This window comes from Tympanuchus pallidicinctus, unplaced genomic scaffold (genome assembly GCF_026119805.1).
Source record: "Tympanuchus pallidicinctus isolate F22 unplaced genomic scaffold, pur_lepc_1.0 scaffold2, whole genome shotgun sequence".
NCBI lineage: Eukaryota > Metazoa > Chordata > Aves > Galliformes > Phasianidae > Tympanuchus > Tympanuchus pallidicinctus.
The window spans coordinates 30,545,168-30,566,070 of record NW_026294721.1 but is presented as its reverse complement, the minus strand read 5'-3'; the positions used below and the strand labels follow the sequence as shown (position 1 = coordinate 30,566,070).

General features: G+C 37.2%; 1 protein-coding gene and 1 long non-coding RNA gene across 11 annotated transcripts in view; one reads left to right on the top strand and one right to left on the bottom strand.

Annotated features, from left to right (window-relative positions):
* Positions 1 to 20,903, top strand: part of RAP1GDS1 (Rap1 GTPase-GDP dissociation stimulator 1) — an 86,326-nt gene that overhangs the window by 45,372 nt on the left and 20,051 nt on the right. For 6 of the 7 annotated variants that reach the window (XM_052682126.1, XM_052682125.1, XM_052682124.1 and 3 more), the window contains 2 exons: positions 2,380 to 2,505; positions 15,306 to 15,452. In XM_052682126.1, coding sequence (XP_052538086.1) covers positions 2,380 to 2,505; positions 15,306 to 15,452 — 273 coding nt within the window. The remainder of the gene's footprint in view (positions 1 to 2,379; positions 2,506 to 15,305; positions 15,453 to 20,903) is intronic. The other variant, XM_052682127.1, reaches the window with a different exon arrangement.
* The window catches only part of LOC128080191 (uncharacterized), a 68,127-nt gene that overhangs the window by 45,069 nt on the left and 2,155 nt on the right, over positions 1 to 20,903 (bottom strand). For all 4 annotated transcript variants that reach the window (XR_008206533.1, XR_008206532.1, XR_008206535.1 and 1 more), the window contains exons 4-6: positions 13,773 to 17,532; positions 11,260 to 11,373; positions 7,862 to 8,052 (exon numbers count right to left, since the gene is read on the bottom strand). This is a non-coding gene — a long non-coding RNA (uncharacterized LOC128080191). The remainder of the gene's footprint in view (positions 1 to 7,861; positions 8,053 to 11,259; positions 11,374 to 13,772; positions 17,533 to 20,903) is intronic.

Genomic DNA, 20,903 nt, shown 5'->3' with positions numbered 1-20,903 from the left:
TTTGAAATGTATAAAGAAGAAAAGATGTGCATCGTTTGAGCACACTGTTACACGTAGCACGCACAGTTACAGCCATAGAATATATAAGGGACCACCTACATGTTTTTTCCAGTTTGAGCACGCTGAAAGCTCAGATGCTTTTGGTACCTGGAGTTTCTCTTCCCAGCTTTTAAATTCTTTTTTGAGGTCTTCTCTTCTTTGCCAGACTTGAGAATAAGAAAACCATCTTTATAATCCGTAGTACTACAAAACAATTAAATCCCTCTTTGGAAGTCTTGTCCTCGATTGGTTTATGTTACTCTGTTGTTCAGTCACTCCCCTCCTAACTTTTTAAGTGATTCTTCAGTGTTTCCTTTAAAGGATCTGCTTCATTTCCCCTGCAGGATAGTGGAAACCTAAATGACTTTGCACTTGGTTACCTTCTTTTTCATCTATTACTTCTGTGCAAATATGTTTGCAGTTTTACTACATACCTGTGAGACAGCAACAGTTTTGCCATATATGGCACCACTCCTTTTACTTCATACCTTTACATGACCTTGATAAACATAAGCTTCCACAGCACATTGCCTATTTTTTTTTCTGAATGGGAGACTGAAAGCTTCTGTTCACTCCAGATTGAGGGAGTGAACACTTCTCACTGCTTGAGCAAGACCCTAAACAGCTGCACAGACTGATCTAGATGTTTTAAGAATAGAACAAGTTTCTATTTCCTCTCATAGATCAGAAGTTAAAAAAGTATATGATTGATGATGTAGAAACTATGATAAAGCAATGAATATAAAATAAAATGATGCAGAGAGAAGCTGAGGAATGGAAAAGAGCTTTCATTGGCAATTAGGAGAAGAAGAAGTTGAGGGGGCAGAGAAGACAGAGGGGTGAAAGTAATATGTTAAGCAAATAAACATTGAGATAGATAAGAAAGTGACAAAAAAATAGATAAAAAGTTACAAGGACATCCAATCTGGTAACGATAAGTGATAGTATCACCATTTAGGCCATCTCATTTATCACAGTACAGTATCTGTCTACAGTTTCTAAAAGTTCAGTGTTTTAGGGGTCAATTTTACTGACTATCATCTTCTGTTAGATGCGTGCAAATACAAAGATGTTTCTTCATCTGCTTGGTGATATGTCAATGTTTATCAGCACAGGAGGTTTGGTTGTCTCCATGACAATTACTTATTTAGCTAAAACAATACTACATGATGAACTACAAAAGGTAGAAATTCCTATAGTAAAGAAACATCAAAGTATGTTTTAAAAGGCACATCAAAGAAAATACCTAAAGTGTTTGGTACTTTTATGAATTCTTTGAGGTGTTGGCTTTTGGGATTCTGTTGATCCAAAGTCAGAAAAGCTTTCTCATCTCTTTGTGTAAGGATTGTACATCCTAGTTCATTCATTATATATGACTAAGCAACACAAAAGTAAACTGGTTGTGAAAGATCCAAGACAGTGCAAGATCAAGAAGAGACGTAATTTGCAATTCACAACAAATAAAAAATGTACTGACCTTTTGCCTACTACAGTGCTATATCTCTGATGGTGCCTCAAAGTAAACTACTCAGCTTCCACAAGTGTCTGGGTGGCTGCTTCTGTAAATTTCCCTTGTAAAAAGAACAGCCTGCCTAACTATAGATCTTCCTGGAGAGCAGTATCCAGCTTATTTCAGGATAACTGTCTACCTGTGACTTGCACAGATTGAAGAGAATTCTTTGGTTCCCTGGCAAAGAGGGACATAGTAGGAAAGAGGGACAGAAATACAAAAAGCTACCCAGCAAATGGGTCCTTTACTTTTCCTCCTAAGAGGAAAGTCTCACATAAATCCCTCTTGTATTTCTTATTCTTTACCTTCAAATAAAGAACCTTTTTTCTTATTCCTTATCTTCAAATCAAGAACCTTTTACTTAGCTTTATTTCTTTCTTTCTTTTTTTTTTTTTTTTTCTAAATCAAAAACTTTGGGAGAACTCTATGGGAATAAAGGGTAAAAAATGCTGCTTCTATTGGATAATTTGAGTCATCTCTTGTGTAAATCAGTAGTTTAATTTACGTTTAGTTTGAATGGAGAAAAATGATGTGGATTCTCTGTTCTTTTCAGCATTTCTTTATGATTCTAAAACACGCTCAGCCTGAGCTCTGTTAAATTAGTTTCCATGGAAGTCAATTAAATATTCTTAATTCCTTCTAAATTAACAAATAACAGAAACAGCATAAGCCCAAATCCTGATGTTGGGTTTGTTCTTTAGAAACCTGCACGTGAACTTGCACTGTTTGACTGTACTCTTACAAAAGGCCCCATCACAATGCCAGGGTAACTAGAATGGAAGAACCTGAAAATAGCAGGCTTTCTTTAACAGGTATTCCATCATTTGCAGAATTTATGCGGAACCCATGTGTGGATGCTGGGTTGATCCCTCCTTTGGTGCAGATGTTAAACTGCAAAGACCAGGAAGTATTGCTGCAAACAGGACGTGCCCTGGGCAATATATGCTACGATAGCCGTAAGTGTTGAAATATGCTGAATTTTGTAATGATGCTGGTAGAAGGAGAAAAATGCCAAAGGAATTTATGTTGTCTACTGGCATTCACGTTCCTCTTTTCTAGATTTTTATTTACTGTACAACTGTTCTGATTTCATAGGATCATTGTACAGTGCACTCGCATTACGCCTTTGTGACACTAAGAATAAAAAAACTGCTATGATATCATGATGCAACTGGATATAAGATCAGAAAAGATTTATGGGCTTCAGGGCTCTTTTTGTTTTAAACGTAACAAACTAGCTTTCCAGAGAGTGCAAGTGCTACGTACACAGCGATCTGAATGGCTAATTACTCTCAAATAGGCTCACAGGGGAAAAGTCAGAGCGAGAAGGGAATATTCATATCTTGCCAGTCTCAGAGCTGCGCAGAGCTACACATGTGGCTGAAAGGGAAGCTTCAGCTGTGTTGCTGATTCTCAGAATTCTTAAGTGGCCAATCAATTGCAACAAGATTACATGTGGTTAATTTTGATAATCAGGACTTGGGGATTGGTGACGACTTTTAGTTCTTTTGTGGTCAAAATAAATTTTGAATTGCCACACATTAGCAAACTGCAATGCACTTGTGACTCCGTGTGTGGATTGCATGCATGGACACATGATTTGCAAAAACAAACCAGCAGTTGCAGTGTTTTGAAAATGCAATCTCTGTATTCACATGAAGTAGCTAGAAGCCTATGGATGTCTGCATATGGGAAGTGAAATGCAATTGCATAAGCACTTCATTATCTTCAGATTTAGTGTTTTATGTCACATTGCAAGAGTTTTTCTTTGTGATACATTTTGCATCTGCTAAAAGTTTTTGCTGTTCTGAATTGCTGTCTTTCAAAACTGGAATTATTGGTAGCGTCTTACAATTTTTTTCAAGCTAGTTTGGAAATTTGCATTTAATCTTGTTTGAAATTACTTATCTTGTCTCTGACCTCGGGGAAGCTCATCAGATTTTCCATGCTGGTGTTTTCATTTACAGACAGCTACCACTTCAGGATGATAATACTTAATTCTTTCATTTAGGGTTTTGTTTAAGGTGACCAATCAACTGAACACCTGCTTCCCTGTGGAAACTTCAAGATGAAACTATTGAGCTTTCCATAACATTTTACTTACTAAATTTTATTTCAGGGTCATATGTGATATAAAGCTCAGTCCCAGGTTGCAGTGATTTATTTCACGTTGGTAAAATCTGTGTAACTACTCATGTCATTGTTTGTTCAACCCACAATTTTACATGAAATATAATAAGCAAACACGAAAATGGTTTTCAAATATCGGGTGATGAGGATTGCTTCTTGCTTTTACAGTGCAGGACTTACACAGCACAGAAAATGTTGCACTATATGCCTCATGCTGCCTTTTTGTGGAACAAAAACCTACAGCACAGTGATATGTTCTGTATGCCTTGTATTGCTGCAGTCCTGTAGGACAGTCACAGCCCTCCCTGTGCATTTAAATAAGAATCACGAACAGGCTGTAATAAAATACCACAAAAATCAAATCAGCATCTCTGATTTAAGTGGAAGAGGCTATTCATGGAACCTATTTATCGCATCCACCCTATCCTGCTTTGTTTTGATTGTTATCTTAAAGTGTAATGATTCTATAACTTATCCTAGAATCTTACTGAAGACAAGTACTTTAAATATGCTTATTACCATAAAATTTAGTATATTCTCATTTATGACTTATTTATTTTTATATAAATTACTTTTCCCTAACAAAGATATTTAATATATAGCAAAGACAAGATGTGGAGGACAATATTTCTAATCATGTTCTAATCAGACATTTTGTATAGATCATCTTTTTCTTTTCAGCTGACACAAAAGCAGATGTCACTTTTCTGATAACTGGGACTGCCGCAGAAACCCAAAATACCTCAGGAACTCTATTTTACCATGTGCATGACTATTTTTTCACTTCCACAGCCATACAATTATAGCATGCAACAATGGAAAACATTCTAAAAGTCCTAAATCAGTGTTAGGCTAAAAGTCTGAAATCAAGCCCATATTGAATAGCTCATAGCAACATTTCTATTTATTGGAAGCCCCAAATATCCTCTATTTCACATCAACAAGAACATAATGTTTTGTCAGTGACAAAGGGAGCTAATAAAGTCTTTGTTTTGGAGGGAAATCTGTACAATGCAGGATGAAAGCTATGAGTAAAGTGTTTTGGTTGTGTTTTATTGTTTGTTTGTTTGTTTGTTTTCTGTGGGGAAAGCCCCAACAAAATGACCATGCAGAGAAGGACAATTCCCTAATAATTTTCTCTTGATAAAATTAAAATGACACTGTTTCTCAGATCTCCTGCATGAAGGCAAGGCCATTTCCACTGGATACTTCTGAAACACTGCTGCTGTGGGAGAGGTATCCATTGCTAAATCCAAATGCTCAGGTTTAATACCCTTCCACAAAGAAATGGGAATTACAAACCTCCTGGCCAGACATTATACTGAAAGATTTCCTTACTGAAAACGTGAAATAGAAGCTGTTACTTAGTGATGGATTCTCTTCTCCATTATGTTTGGGGTAACATGCACAGTGTTATCATCTATGTGATCCCCAATTTTAGGCCCCTAAAAATAATGCTGAATAAACTCTTTGAGAAGGGAAGAAAAAAAAAAACCAACAATAAAATGCATTTCATAAACAATTAAAGAGAAAAAAATAGGTCAAATTTATCCCAAGCAGCCATGAGAGCATCCTTCTTAAAGCTTTTATGTTGTGAAAATACCTCCTTTATGTAGTCTCTAAACATCACCAATACAGGCAAATATAACTGCAAAGCAGAGTAGAAGAAAGTTTTGTTAGTTCTGATGAGGCTTCTAGTCTCCCAGCCTTCCTCTGATAGGCATAGGAAGGAAACAATTGAGGCAGCCAAAAAGATTTTACCTCAGGAACAACCACACTATGCAAACTGTTCCATGCTGTCCTACAGTTTAAGAACAGATACATTACTGCATGTTCCTGTACAGCCTGTAACTGTTCTAAATGATTTATGTAGTTATGCCACATTCACTTTGCTCCCCAAATCTTGGTCAAAGCAAAAACTGCAAAGAAATGGAGGTGTGATCCTCTTCATTCTCCCACCTGCTTTCTCTCCCACTACAACTACAGCCTATACCAAATACAGTCACTTCAACCTCTGTATGCCCAGACAATGGATTCCACAGCCTCACTCAGGAGCAGAATTTTGTCTTAATTTTATTACTAGATAGAAAAATCCTAGCCCACTCATTCCTTTTTACCACCAGCTACTTTCTGCTTACAAGCAAAGCTAAATTCTTAGGCATTGTCTAGTCAGAACATAGGACCTATCTTGTAGTTGCTTTGCCACTCTTTCCCCATGAAATAAATCAAAGCTACCTTCCTACTGTTCTCCTTTCCAAAAACCCCATGTCATTCTTCCCAGATGTTTCTTTTTTTAGAGCTGTTATAGATGTATAGGTCTTACAGGTATTTTAGAGCATACTTCCAGAAGTCCAAAAGGTTCCCCTTACATCTTGAGATCTAAATATTGCATATGAAACCATCTCCACTGATTGAGAAAGGTTATTTAACATAATACAGTTCTTGCTACAAAAACCAAGATCCGCATGAGCATGTGTGAAAAACACTCCAGTTTTGAACTGATTGGTTGACAGACTACTTTCCCACATTTGTATACAACACTGAGCACACTGTAGGAAGTACTGTAATTGTAATATTAAAGTGATAATTATAAGAGGTGGTGAAAAGCTAGGATATTCAGAGCTTGATTTGTAAACCACAAAAAATGAAAATGAGTAATTCATGTTGACTTCAGTTGAGACAGGATTTTACCCATTATGAAATAATTCGTTCTTGCTGTTCAGAACATCTAAATACTCTGAAAGCTTTCACAGTGAAATAAACCCTCTATGTATCTTATAAGAGAAATGAAAAAAATCCCATTCTGCACTTCTATAAAATGCATATTAATGGTAGAGGTTAGAGACCTCTTCAGGGATCCTCAGATCAACTGCTATTTACTCCATTTGGTCCCTTGTTTTTTCACAAAACCACCAGCATGCATGCATGTTTTCACCAACCACAGTTCATGATATAAATAACTGTAGAACTTGAGAGAAATTAAAAATGCCAACTTATTCTGTAAGGGCTGCCTTCTGACAGCTGCTTTTCTGCAGGATATGCACTGGATCCTTCTCTTGTTTCCCAAGTCATACATTTCTATCAACCTAGTCATACTGCACTAATGGCAAGACCTCTGTGGCTTCTCACACAGACCCAAATCTGTCTTGATCCCACCCTTAACATTAGACCACAAACAATATGCCACCTCTTATGTTCAAAAGAACTGGGATGCTATGTATTCCGTACACTTGGCTGCCCATCCTAGAAGGATGTACAGACCTCTTGCAGAAGGAAGGCTATTTACAAAAAACACAAAACTACTCAACTGTACAATTTCATACATCTTTCAGAAGACAAGTTTAATTTCAGGATCTAAAGCTGAAAACCAGACACTTAAGAATTAAGCATACTGAAAACGCATCAAATTCATTCTTCTTCAAAAAAATGGCATAGCCTTTCATAGTACCATATGGAAAAACAGCAGAATCCTAAAATGCAACTGGTGTTGATAATGGCATACTAGTGGCTAATTATTTTTATGAAAGTCACCCTGATTCATGCAGCGAGGCAGCATCTTACCACAATCTTTCACTTTTCTTTGTATCAGACCTTAACAAATGCAAATACCACCTACGAATCAAGCAGTATCATGAAATTGAGACCAAAGGTTGTAACTAATTGCTTGAAAATTGATTGTTTACAGAGAGAGGTGTCAAATTCTAATTTTCATAGTGCAGCAATACTGTGTTACCTCTCTAAGCAGTGCCTGAGTCTTAGAAAACTATGCTGTATTTTTTAACCTAGGAGTCCCTGATAATGCAGTATTTTTTCGAACCCTCAGCAGAACAAGCATTGCATCAGCTAGAAACCAAGCATACCATATGCATGCCAACAGATATTTTCACAGTAATATTTAGTACTTATCAGCAATTAGTCACGAATGTTCTTAGGAAGCTATTAAACAATATAATTTTAATTTATGGTTGTCTAAAATGGAATCAGAATAAATCTTCCTAGAGCACTGGAAAGAGCCATTTGAAGGGTGACAAAAACATGAATTCTCCTTCTAAGGCTATTACTCTTTTCAAACTTATGTTCTACATATTGACCGTATTGAGACAAGTGACTAAATTCTTATGACTTAAGCCAAAACTTAAAAGCAGCCCACATAAGAAAAGTAAATTAATAAATGCAATTTACCATGTATTTGCACTTTCTTCTTCATGTCTTTAAAATGAATAGTTGAGACTGATTTTCTTGCGTTTCAAAGAGTTCAGGTATGAAGAGTCCTCTATATTTTCTGCAATGCTGTTTTTTTTCCTTTTCCTTATTTTTTCCAGGAAGATTATTGGAATATGTAGATCAGTATTCTGTCAGTACAGGAACCAAGACTATAAAAGTGAGAAACAAAGCAGACTTTTTCCAGTTCTTTACTTTATCCCCCTCCTGCATTTCATTCACAGTCTTTAAAGTTTGTGCTTTATTCACATTCCAACATCGCCCTTAATCCTGAGGCTGCTGCTCATTTTGTCAGTTGTCCAGCCAGCAGAATAGCCTGAGGAGTCAGGGTGGGTGTGAGAAGGCTATCTAGAGCTGTACCTACTTCCTTGCAGAGGGGTTACTTACCTGAGATGGTGTCCAGTTCATTTACCAATGACATCTTAGCACCTCGCCTCCTGAGTGTGGTCTGTTCTACAGTCACCTTATGTTCCTTGATGCCCTAAAGTCAAATCAGTGAACGGCCTTCTGCTAAGGAGGTAAAAGATTTCCTAAAACAAAAGACTTTACTGGTCTTTCTCAAGCTGCAACCCTTGAAATTGAAGCATCTCCTACAGTCACCAGGCTGAACGCTGCTCCCTTTGAAGGCCAGATCTCGCTCCCTACAGCTGCATACTGTTGGGCAAAGGCAGCACTACCCCAAACCCAACCAAACCCAAGACTCTCCACAGCTTTTCCGAGGGCACTTGATTCCTCACTACTCAGGGCCTAGTAAGATCTGCAAACGTGCTTTGTGATGTTTTTTTGTGATGTTCGTTAGTCAGTTTTGCTTTTTGCCTCTTGGCCTTATTTCAAACCCCTGTAGGTCACACACTTTGAATTTGCCTCTCTGACTGCTTTACTGGAGGACCACAGCTCCTTTTAGCTGTCAGCACTGCTCCTGCACAATGCCAGGCTCAGCTTCATGCTGAGCTCCTTTCAGCAGCACCCAGCAGAAAATCTCTGCTTGGCATTTGGTTTTGGTCTACTCAGATCCTTGCTCGTGGCCAGATGAAGCTGAGAAATCTAAATCTAAATGCATGCAGGTTTATTCTGTTAATAGCATGGGATGCTATAAATGCCCACCTACCATTGTAGGAAAACTGCTTGATGAGTTATGGTATAATTGGATTCCATTATTTATTTTATAATACATAAGTAAAAAGCATAGGCTGGATTTAGTTGTGACTTACACTCTCATAAACCTAGAGTAATTTGTTTTGGCTGCAGTGCAATTACTCAGGAGTTGCGTGGACTTAGCAAATCAGCAGAAGAATCTGCTGTGAGCATTTCAAGTGGGAAGGAAGGCAGAGAGAACTGCTGCACTTAAGCCAGGAGGCCCCTTGCCTGTCTTAGGCTTAGCTACTTTAGCTTTTTCATACTGTTTGGTTTCCTTGCTTTTTAACAGAATTCATGAGTGGAACTATGTTTGTTCTTTTGACTGAAATTAGAAACAGGTGATTTATCTTGTACCTGAGAGAAGAAGAATTGGAAAAAACAAGATAGCTTTTGGAAATCAATTGAGAATTTCAGTGTGGCTTGCCTCTGGCTATTGCCACAGCATTACACGAGGGACACTGTGATACTGTCACATTCGCCTGTCCCTTCAAATGTTCAGCCGAACTCCTGACTGAAATTCCATGATACTTGTCAAGGGAGAGGAAGGCTTGTTAGCACTGATGCCCTACAGGGCACTCAAAATTTAACATATAATAAATCTTCCAAAAATATCACTAGGTTTTCAGTTGGAACATTTTTTAAAGTGATTTGTTGAAATAAAGCAGTTGTGTGAGTGCTAGTGAGCACCTGACAGTTTATTTTAGTAGCTGTTTTGTCCTTCATCTGCCAGTCCAGTACCTGAGCTGAACAAGGCTTCTGTGTCTGGTAGCAGCCCCTGGGCCCATACACCACTGCTTCAGTTGTCACTACCCAGCACATATGCTGGCAGCGATTTTATCCAGGAAGACTGATGCTACACCTTTTCAGTCTTTGAAGACATTGTATTAAAATACAGTTTTCTGTTTGCATTTCAAGCTTATTGTTCACCTCTTTACTATTTTAGCAGTCATTTTTTAATGCGGCACCCTCAATGAAGGTGGAGTTAGAACTGGAGTTAGAACCAATGATAAGTGCTGGCAATTTGAGATAACTAACTACAAGATTTGTATTGCTCTTGGCAGCAGGCATGGCTAATTGAGGATGAGTTTTTTCTTCATTAAAGAAAAAAATTAAGACTATAGTCATTGATTTTAATCAACAAGCAAATTTTTAAAAAAGTACTTCTGGTAATCACATTTATATTATCCCTGAAGTAATTAAATAAATGGAAAGGAACTTCAGTACAAATTGAGCAATCCCAAATCAATTTGACCATTCAAGTCATAAAACATTAATACCAAAGTACAGTGTTGCCATGCCCTGTTGCTTGTAGACAAGTGCAAAGAAGATGCAGAAAAAAAGCAGCAAACAATACCGTCAGTGCAATATAATTTCATGAAATTACTTTCCTTGAAAAAATAAAATTAATGGAATGCTGCTCTGTGTTCTGCAGTGGGGTTGTAGACTGCAAAGAACTAAGAGCGCAGAATCCTCTGATTTAAAAGCATACACAAACAAGATGAAAGGCCTAGTTAAGTATTAAGTATTAAAATTGAATAGCAGCATTGCATTACAAGTTTCACCATCAAAATGATGAAATAGAAAAATGTAATAGTAAACTCCCAGTTAATTCAAGTAATTAAGGTTTTCCTAATATCTGCACATATAGCGTGCTTTATGCTAGGAAAGGGTTTGCCCCAAAATTTTTAAATTTTCTTTCATTTTCTTACTTAAAGCATGGAAGTGGGCCCTTTCTTCCTTCAGAGTTCTGCTCCTGTTGTTTGGCTTGTTTTTTTACCACATGTACTCATAATTTTATGAATGTCACATCATCATTTTCTCTGCAACAACCAGTTTGATGTCACAGAAAATTATGATTTCAGGTGAAAGAATAAGCACTAGAAGCAGATGTATGGTGAAAAAGAAACAACTACACAAATGGGTCCCATAAAAAAAAGAAGAAAATGAAAACAGAACATGAAGAAAGAACTCTTCCCCCTCCTCCCTAGGACTACTGCAAATTCATCTTATATTAAAATAATATTCTCCATAAAACCTTGGTTCAGCCTAAGCAATATTTTGGCCACAAAGAATGCAAAACTGACAGACTGCATCTGAATTTCTGCAGCTCTGTCAGACACCTGAGAACATATTAAGTGCATAGAAAATAATTTCTGTATTATCTATCATAAGATGTTATTCTACTTGTGGATATTGGTCACACTCCAGCTGTATGGCAGTACCTTTATATTTTTCCTGAAGGTCTTCCATGGTTGGAGGAGAAACTTTCTGCGTTACATATCACTGAATGAAGAGCAGACAAATCACATGAACGGAGGGCAGACATAGAAGATACTCTGCAGTATGAAAGCAAAGATTTGATCAGATGGTAGAAAAGTTTGCACCAGTTTTTTCAGTAAATGAAGGCTGAACAGCTATAGGTTCTAATGTATATGACAACCCCTCTGACAAATAATCCCAGCCTGGAGGAGAGCCAAGCATGGGTCCTGAAGAAACCAATCCTCAATGAAGAGAAGTTGAGAGCCCTTTGAGAAATAAAGAGCTGCCATAGAGAGGTTTTGCATAGGCTTGCTGCATCTTCCAAGGCAGCATTCAAGGAGAACAAGTATAGAAGGCACCTTACCCTGAGTTTTAAAGATCTTCTAGTCAGGAACTACAAAAATTTTGCTCTTTGGCTGGTGCATCCCTGAGATCCTATAAGAGAGGGCCACAATGAAATTTGACAGATGTCTGCATAGGAGGCATGAGAGCCATCACAGTAATTTGATAGTCTATATTAAAACCCAGTTCTGCATAAAACCCCTGAGAGTAATTAAGGATAGAAAAAGAGACTCTAGTCATTCTTAGAGATAGTTGTGTTGGACTAAAGGACACTGGGGAAATAGCGACTTGTTCTATAATAAATCTCACTATACATTTCATTGTAGGAAGAAAACCATCTCTCTCCTCTCTTGGGTTGTTGTCATTTTGGCATCTTTGAACAGTATCATGTTTACTAAAAAAAAGTAATAATGCAACATCATTGCCCTTTGTGAGCTCTACTGAAACATTTTAAAGTAAAACTGTGAATGCTCATTAAACTGTTCAAACGTTGGTCTCATAGGAACAGCAAATGTTTATTTAAAAAGGTCACAGGAATAAACTTGAACACCGCTTCTGGGAGGCTGGAAGCGTTTTGAGAGTGGGAGTTCATAGAGCTGCTGAACTACAAGGTAATAGTTGGACTGAGAACAAGACACAGCAGCATGCTGTGGTCTTGTTTTGACTGTAAATGATTTGGAGTTTGGTATTCTTGTGTGCAAAATCTGTTTCTTAGAGACAAAGCAGGAAGAAGTGAGGCCACATAAGCACATGGAGTACTCTGAGTCAGAAATACGCTTTTTGCTTGGGGATGCAACTGACTGTCATAGCCTGAGCTTGGAGTGAGTAGTCAGGACCTTCTGAGTTTTCCTCCTACACCTGGTATGGAGTTCTTTGTGGCCCTCCACTAATGAGCTGCGTTAAACCTCTGAGGCATAAGGAGGCAGCACCAGGAGTTTGTAATTATAGCACCAGCGCAGGTCTGCTCTTCACCAAGCTGCTTTGGGCAGAAAAGCAGCTATACAAGATGAGCCTAGCATGGGAAAGAGATGCAGCAACAAAAGAGATACAGCAATAAACTCAATTAAGGCACATTTTCTACTTCAGACTACCAAAGCTGGCACTTAGATCCAGCCACCTACCTGGGGAGGTGATCCTGCAGTTCATTTTACCATACATTTGGAGTATGCTATATGTATCTTATTTCTCAGAGTGAGATCTGTTGCTATATCTTTCTGCCTTAGTTTTGCTGTTGGTACCGTGAAAGCTGATTATCTATCTACATAATAAAAACATGGTGAGGATAAAAAAAAATGTATCATACATTGAAGTGAGAGACTACCATGTACTGAAAGATATAGATATAGCTGGTTTTGATATATCGCTTCTCTGACAAACCAGAGAGAAAACAGAACTAGAAGGATGTTCAGATCTTCATTTGTTCTAAGGTATTATCACACGATAACTTTCAGTGGAGTTATGTCAAATTCTATCCAGGTAAGGAACTTGGCTTATAACTGCTTTTTTGTTGGTTTATGGTCTTTTTCTTTTTTCCCCTTTTTTTCTTAATTTTTGCATCTAAACTCACCAGACTACACCTTTGCCAAAGTATTTTATGTGCAGTTCCATACCAAGACACGTAACTAGTTTGACAACTGATTTTTATCACAAGCTCAATTTTATCATGGTTTTACTTTGATGGTTTTAATTGTATTACAGTAACTTGAATACCACAGTCAGTCTATTTGATGCAGAATCAGCAATTCAATTCTGTTTTGCACACCAGTTTTGACTCACAAAAAAGGTGAGTCATATACGAAATCATATATTATATCTGCAATCAAAAAAATTCCAGAAGATACATAAAACAGTATGCTGGAATATTTTTTAAGTTTTTTTTTCTCTGTTAATTTGATAAACATAAGCACCTAATTTGAATAACTACGCTGCCATATTATATTATGATGTAGAATTGTATTTAATTTCAGCATTACGCCCATGTCTGTCAATGCATCAGGGAAGTGAGAGGTTTACTGCTTTTGTATTTCTCCATTTTTCATACACCATCCTTGACAGACCTTATTATCTTGAATTTAAACAGATTTGACTTTAAACAGATTCTAGTTTCTAATTTTTCAAAATGAACTATACATACCTGGAGCGAATCACAGTTCCCTAGCGTCCTGATCAGGTCAGGAATGGAAACAGTCAACGACTTTTTTCCTCTGCTACGTGTCCAATTTCATGGATACTCTGCAAAACACTCACTAGTGTGGTAATAAACTAAACAGTTTAGATCCACCAAGAATTTCTCTTCCCATTCCAGCTCCACTCAGTACATTATCTGAAGTCCCTATATCTATCTATACATATATATATATACCTTCCTTTATACATACAAATGGTTATAACTATAGAAGAGTGCATATATATATAGCTATATATACATGCTATACTGTATATACAGAGAGTATTCATATATATAAAACTATAGTTATAACCCTTTATTTAGATATATATATTAATTATATATTTTTCTGTAAAATTAATACACTGTTCCTCTTATACCCCTTACATTCTAATGCAATATGCCCCTTTTAAATGCTATTAACAACAACTGGAAGATTCAGAAACTTTTTGAAGAGCTCTAGACCAATTTTTAGTGGAAGATCATATTATAAATGAGAACAACCTTGGTATTCGTGCTGCACGTGTTGCAGAATTGGGAAAACTTAATAGCTAAATCTCCAAGCATCTCCATTATGGGGATAGAAGAGTGTTGTTAAGAGTGCAGAATAGCAAAGGAAAGATGAGATCTGCTGTTGGACCATTAAGAATTAGAGGACTGAGGAGCAGTGTAAGTTTTCATCCAGATTTTCCAGTTGATTCCAATTGTAACTCACTAGGAAATCTCTGCTTTTAGTAGCCATGCAATTAAGGTTATTGATTGTTGTCTACTGCCTGCTGGGAAAGGAAGCAGTATAGTTGGTTACTGTAATAAAGGACAATTTTTCTTTTATTCATACACTGATACATCAAAGTGGATTTGTTATACAGAGAGTTCCATACAAAGACTATAGTGTGTTATTTATGAAACTTCAGAACACTATAGTATATTGCAGATGAGAATGAGTTTTCTTTCAGCCAAAAACAATCTGATAGTGGTACTAAATTCCAGGTATGGAAATATGAAGAACACGCTGTGTGCCAGTGAGTTGGTACCTCTGATTTGCTTTTCCATTTTTTTCCCATATGCCCTTGCTCAAGGGAGCAGGTTGTTCTTTATTTCAATTTCTCAATCCACATAGCAGTAGGAGTCATTTGGCTTGTCCACAAAGCCTTCAGGATACGTGCACTTTATTTTGTAAATGCTCAGAACCTTCCTCTGGCAAAATCCAATGCATCATCTGAAGATTATTTTTCAGCTTCAGGGCCTCTGCATCAAACTAAACATCTGTACAAAGGTATTAGTGCCAAGTGGTTAATCCATTTTGTTGTAGGTGTTCTCACTTTCCCAGCTCTGTTGCACTAAAAGCTGGCCTTCAAGAGTCTTTATAGAGGAATTTGACAACACTGAAGAAATGACTTCACTGTTTAAAAAGTTGGCTTTGTATGATTACTGTGATGTTCGGGGTTCTGTGGTGGGTTTTGGTTTCATTTATTTTTAATGTAACTCTTTGTTTTACAGATGAGGGCAGGAACGCAGTTGACCATGCAGGTGGTGCACATATTGTAGTAGACCTTATAAGGTCGCTGTGCAGTAAAACAGATCCAGCCAGTGAGAAGCTCTTGACTGTCTTTTGTGGCATGCTGATGAACTATAGCAATGAGAATGGTAAACAACACGAAAAACTTGCTTTATGTCTACCAGGAGAACAACCCCATCCAAAACCGAAAAAAGATAAACATTAAAGCCAACTGTAGGTTTATGTTGTAGAAACCAACTCTAAATTATTTTAAAAGATAACCACCTCGATTTACATATGCAATTTTCTGTTTCAGTACAATTACATTCCAAGAAATACTTGATGTCTTCCTGAGGCAATTCCTAATAGTATAAAGTTTTTAAATCACCATCTGGAATTCACTTGTATCTAAAAGCAATACATATAGATGCATCATACACCTGAGGAAGAAACAGATTTGCAGAAGTAAACTAGGCTACATTGCATCCTCTTTTTCATTTAATATCAAATGGCACTATAATATTGGTTTTTCTCAGGCACACAGTATTGTTTTGTTGATAATCTGGATTAAATATACAGGTTTTTCTTAACCATTTTCTCCTTGAGAAATGTATGCAAAACCACATGTTACCTGTGTTACATATGGGGAATAATTTATGTGTATATCCAGCACTAATCTGTGCCTGCCAGTATGTGCCTTCACACTAAGCGGAAGTGTTTAGGGCTGGGACAACAAAACAAGATAGTAGCTAAAGTTAAAAATCCTAGACCACTGAGGCATAGAAGGCAGCGTTCAACGTTAGCTGTACAAACGTCCTGGTATTTTAGTGCCTAGTTTGCTTCTGCATGCAAGTGTGGTAATAATGCCAAGGCAAATTTTGTAGCAATCACTCACTTCCGAGTTTTTCTAAATGGGAATTTTTAAGAAAATGGGGAGAAGTGAGGAAAGCTAAATAGAGGCTGTTCTCCTGACTTGTAATGGCACGGATTGCAAATGTAGATAGCTAATCGTACTGTTCCTTCAATCATGCTCATCTCCTGATTTGTAGTGCTTTGTCTGATGAAAAAATAGCTTCTTTATTAGCAATTCCCTGTTTCTTTACCATAGTAACTTAGCACTTCCTGTGACTCATTTCCCAAACCTGTGTCCCCAACTCTTCTGCTTTTCAGGAAGGTCCTTAGGCTTAATTTTTTGACCTTTATTGTATAAATTTTTAATCTACTTTATCATCTCTTCTGGTATAGTTTTTTTCTCACACATTTTCTTCACCATCTCTCCAGATCTCTCTTGTCTTATCTCAGATCTTTCCACCTCCAAATGCCATCGTTGTATGTGTCTCATGTCTTTCTCTTGTTCTTGTATTATTTTTCTATCCTCTTTTCCTAGTAATATTGAAGAATACTTCTTTATAGTACTTCTGCCTTATTCAGCAAATAACAACTGTCCAGCTCCTTTATTTCATAGTCTTCAGGAACTGTTTTTCTTGATGTCTGTGTGTCATATGTTTCCAAATTTTATAGTGTTAACTCCATTATTTTCTTTATTTGTTTAAACATGTAGAGCAAATATATTTTCATAAGAAAAAGCTTCCATGTAAATCTATAAGCTTCCATGATTCTCTGCATTAAGACTAGCAAGCTTCCAGTATACTTTGTAGTTCAAGACAGACCAGTTCCAAAGTGCCGTGCAGAGATACTGCAACAGTTTTGCTTCAGAGACCCAAGTTCTTAGCAAGTCTTCCATAGGTAAACTAATTAGGAGACAAATCTCCGCAACAACAGTTTGACTGTTTTAAAGATGGAGTGAACGACTCATCCCATCTAGTAAGCTGGCTTATTCTCATGGAATCTATAAAGCAGTTGTGTAGTTCAGTGACAACTAGGAGGATTCACTAGCTGTTCTCTGCTCTGCTAAAAGACATCTTTCATTTCACATCAACTAACAAACTGATGCAACGGTCAGAGCAGCCACTGAAGCGGGTCAGAAACATGAAATACTCCCAGCTCCTAGATCTGGGTGCAGATCTCCACTCTGTGCTAACACCACATCAAGGAGGAATGCTGGAGGCTTACCAACCCTCACCTTCACCCCACATACCTGGTGTCTCTGTAAGGGCTTTCCATAGGGACCCATTGCTATGTCATGTAAGACTCATGTTCTGTAGCTCCACTGTAATCGGTGAATCTGCCCCCGAGCTGTGGCAAAAACTAAAATGAACCCTGAATAATCTGCCAAGGAAAAAAAAAATAATTATAAGATACAATTTTAGGAAGAAAACTCGGTGACTGTATGTGCAGTATGTGTATGGAGAGACAGGTGGTTGGCCTGCTTTCCAGATTTGTTTTAGGAGCCACAAATACAGCTGCACAACTGTTGTGAACTGCTATAAAAATACTATCTGCCAACCATGTTAAATTTTCAAGACAAATGTCAAATAGGAGCCCAAGAAAACCACTTACTTCCATGTATTGCAGCATCAGTTGGATAATATGCTGAGTAAGTGCAATTTTTCACTGATTTGTTAAAGATGAAAAACTCAGGTTGCTCTGACAGGGAATTTACTCACAGATTAGCTGGTGCTGTTTTCACAATTTACTTGCAAAAGCTCAATCCTGTGTTACTTCCAAAGAAGACAAACACTGTACTAATTGTACTGTAGAATGAGAATATGGGATTGTGTCCTAGGGTCTTAGATTGCTGTACTCGTAGTTATGGAAACAAATTGGACCAAAAAAAAAAAAATTGGAAGCGTGAGAAGAAAAGTGTTTCAGTCTTTGAAACAGCACTTTCTGTTTTTACTGTTTCTGTAATCTTTTCCTGCTCAGCATGCTATGTTACCAAGTTACAGGTGGGGACTTTGAAGATTTCCTTACCTCCGCTAATGACTCACGCTCTCTGAAGTTGCACTAGCTATCCAGATAAGGATGATTACAGTGCATTTGGTTTAGTTGCATATAATTATCTGTGAACACCCTAATATTTTCCAATCCTTCGCAATTTATGAGCAAGGAGCATATAAATTGTTTATTTGATTCTAAACATCTCACTGTTCACAGTATACTAATTGCCTTCTTTTTACAATAGCAACTGCACTATTTTTAATAGCAATTAACTACCTTATTTTTTTGACGTTAAAGATTCGTTCTTAAGTGCTTCACATTTTTTAATTAGCATAGGGCGTTTACCACACATGAATTTTACAAAAATGGCAACTAAAGAGCAGCTATGAGTAATATTTTATTTTCCTAAACAGAGCAAGTTAATCTAGCATTCTTATACGTTGTGCTGGTTCTGCAATTGTAGCTTCATTCATAATGTTGTTGTCTAAGCTTTAAAACTCAGATTCTCTTCATAAGGTTCTTGTGCTATCTGCTCATGTTCTAAAATTATTTTTGCCTGATGTCTCTCACTTCTTTCCTTTGCTTCCATAGTAGCTTACCATTTCATTAGGTGCTACAATGTTAACAGAACAAACTTGGCTTTGGCATCTCTTGCACTTCTAAGCTTTTTTTTTTTTTTTTTAAAAAAAAAAAAAAAGTGTTGATTTTTAATTGTATTGCTAGAAAACAGGGATTTTTTGATGGGATACATCCCTTTGTCTTCCGTATAGATTATCTCAACCCCTCTCAGCTATAATTCTGTTTTACTACTGGAATTCAGTCAGATGCAAATTTCTCATCCCTGCTTTCCATTATCAGTTCTCAAAAGGCAGAGTTGTAGGCATGGCCAGGAATGGGACAAGTGTGCCACACATTTGTGAATGGTTTTCCTCATGCTGTACTTCTGTTAAGTAAGTCTTGGCAAAAGCCTGTAACAGTTCTTTCTTTGTCAAGACATGCAACAGCTGTTTTGGCACCTTTGTGCGTTCAGCATAGCGTTGTGCTTCTCCCATTCTGAAGACATATTGTTACATATAGTCTCTGTATAGCTATGGATCTGCTTAACAGCAAGAGGCAAAGCAGGCTTGGATAAAGAGTGAAAAACTAACAACTAACAATCATATGCAAACAGCCACATAAAAGAGTTAGTGACAAATGGTTATTCTGCAGTTATCATAATCCTGTAGGCTAAGACTAGTTACAAGTTAATGGGATTAGTCTGTAAAGTAGCTGACTGTCTCACGAGATTTGCAAAACAGACCATGAAAATACTTCCAAAGAAATGTAGAAGTGATTGAGAATTAGGTCAATTGGATTCTTAGGTCATCAAATTATAGATCAGAAATCAACTGAATACAGTATGCATGTGTGAAACAACAGAGAAAAAATAATTCTGTTTATAGACTACTTTCTCATTTCATTTCATATTAAAATTCAGTCTGTCAAGGTTGTCTATTTCATGCAGCGACTTTTTAAAATGTAAAGTGATGATGTTAAGCCATAAATCTGCCAACCTTTTCCTATGATCACAAAACTCTCAGTGACTGAAATAAAGACTGGGGACTGTCTTGCATTGTTTACTGTCTGCAGAATCTATGTCAATATACAAAGAATGAAAAGAATGAAAGGAAGACTTACTGTTCCACGATTATGGTCTAATAGCAATATTTCAGCAATGCTTCCTTCTAAGACTTAACTTTGCTAATTTTCATGCTTGCCATAGTTTTTGTTTCATTTCATCACTGCTGTATAGTGTGCTTTCAAAATCTAAATATACTTTAAATGCAAAGAAACCTAAAGCATGTAAAAGCAGATTAACTTTTTTTAAGATAGTGATATAATTTACTATATAATTACTTTTATAGGTTATTAACTTATGCCACCTATTTGTAGAAAACAGATTTTCCTTTAGTGATATAAACACTTAGTAACGAAACATGATGACTGGATGTTTTCTGAAATTTTGTCCAACATCAAGCAGTAGCCTAAATCAGCATTTTGAATTCAAATGCCCCCAGTAAAGTTCTCAATTTGGGATATTCTCCTCAGATCTTACTCTTTGGAGTTTCCATGTGTGTCACCGAAGGACACGGAGCCATTGAAATTCAAGTTTTAGGTAGGTAACTATTTGTGCTGGCGCATGTATTGATTGCCTTTTATCTACCTGTATATGCATCTGTGCAGCATCACTATCAGTGCTTTTCAGCCCCGAGAGAACACAGGCATTTTTCCAGTGCAATATTTGATAGCAGCATAATGAGAGAGTTTTTTTTCTGACTTTAAGTCAAATTCTGAAGAGGCATTCAGGTTTTCATGCTTCCTGTTTAGCATGCATCCAGCTCTGCTTAGGAAGCTGATAGAAATGCTGAGACGTGATGTTGCCTGGCCTTGAGCTTTGGTTCAGCCCTACATCAGAGAGCTGCTTGTAAGACAGATGCATGTTTTCCCTGAGGTTGCCTCCTGCTCTAATAGGGCCCTAGCACTTCATGCAGTGAAGGGCTGAGGTTATGCAGTTATTCCAGGTTTTGCCTCCCATGTGGCTTTGTGACTCATGAGGTTGTCGTGTCTTTGTGAGGAAAAAGTATATCCTTCTGCTTACTGTGGTAAGATGTCAATATCAAGCCTAGATTTTCCCTTTTTGGCAATTCCTGTTCACGCTTTTCTACACTGTAGGCTAGTCCTCAGATGCTATTCTTCCACCAGGGAAAAAAGCTGGCATG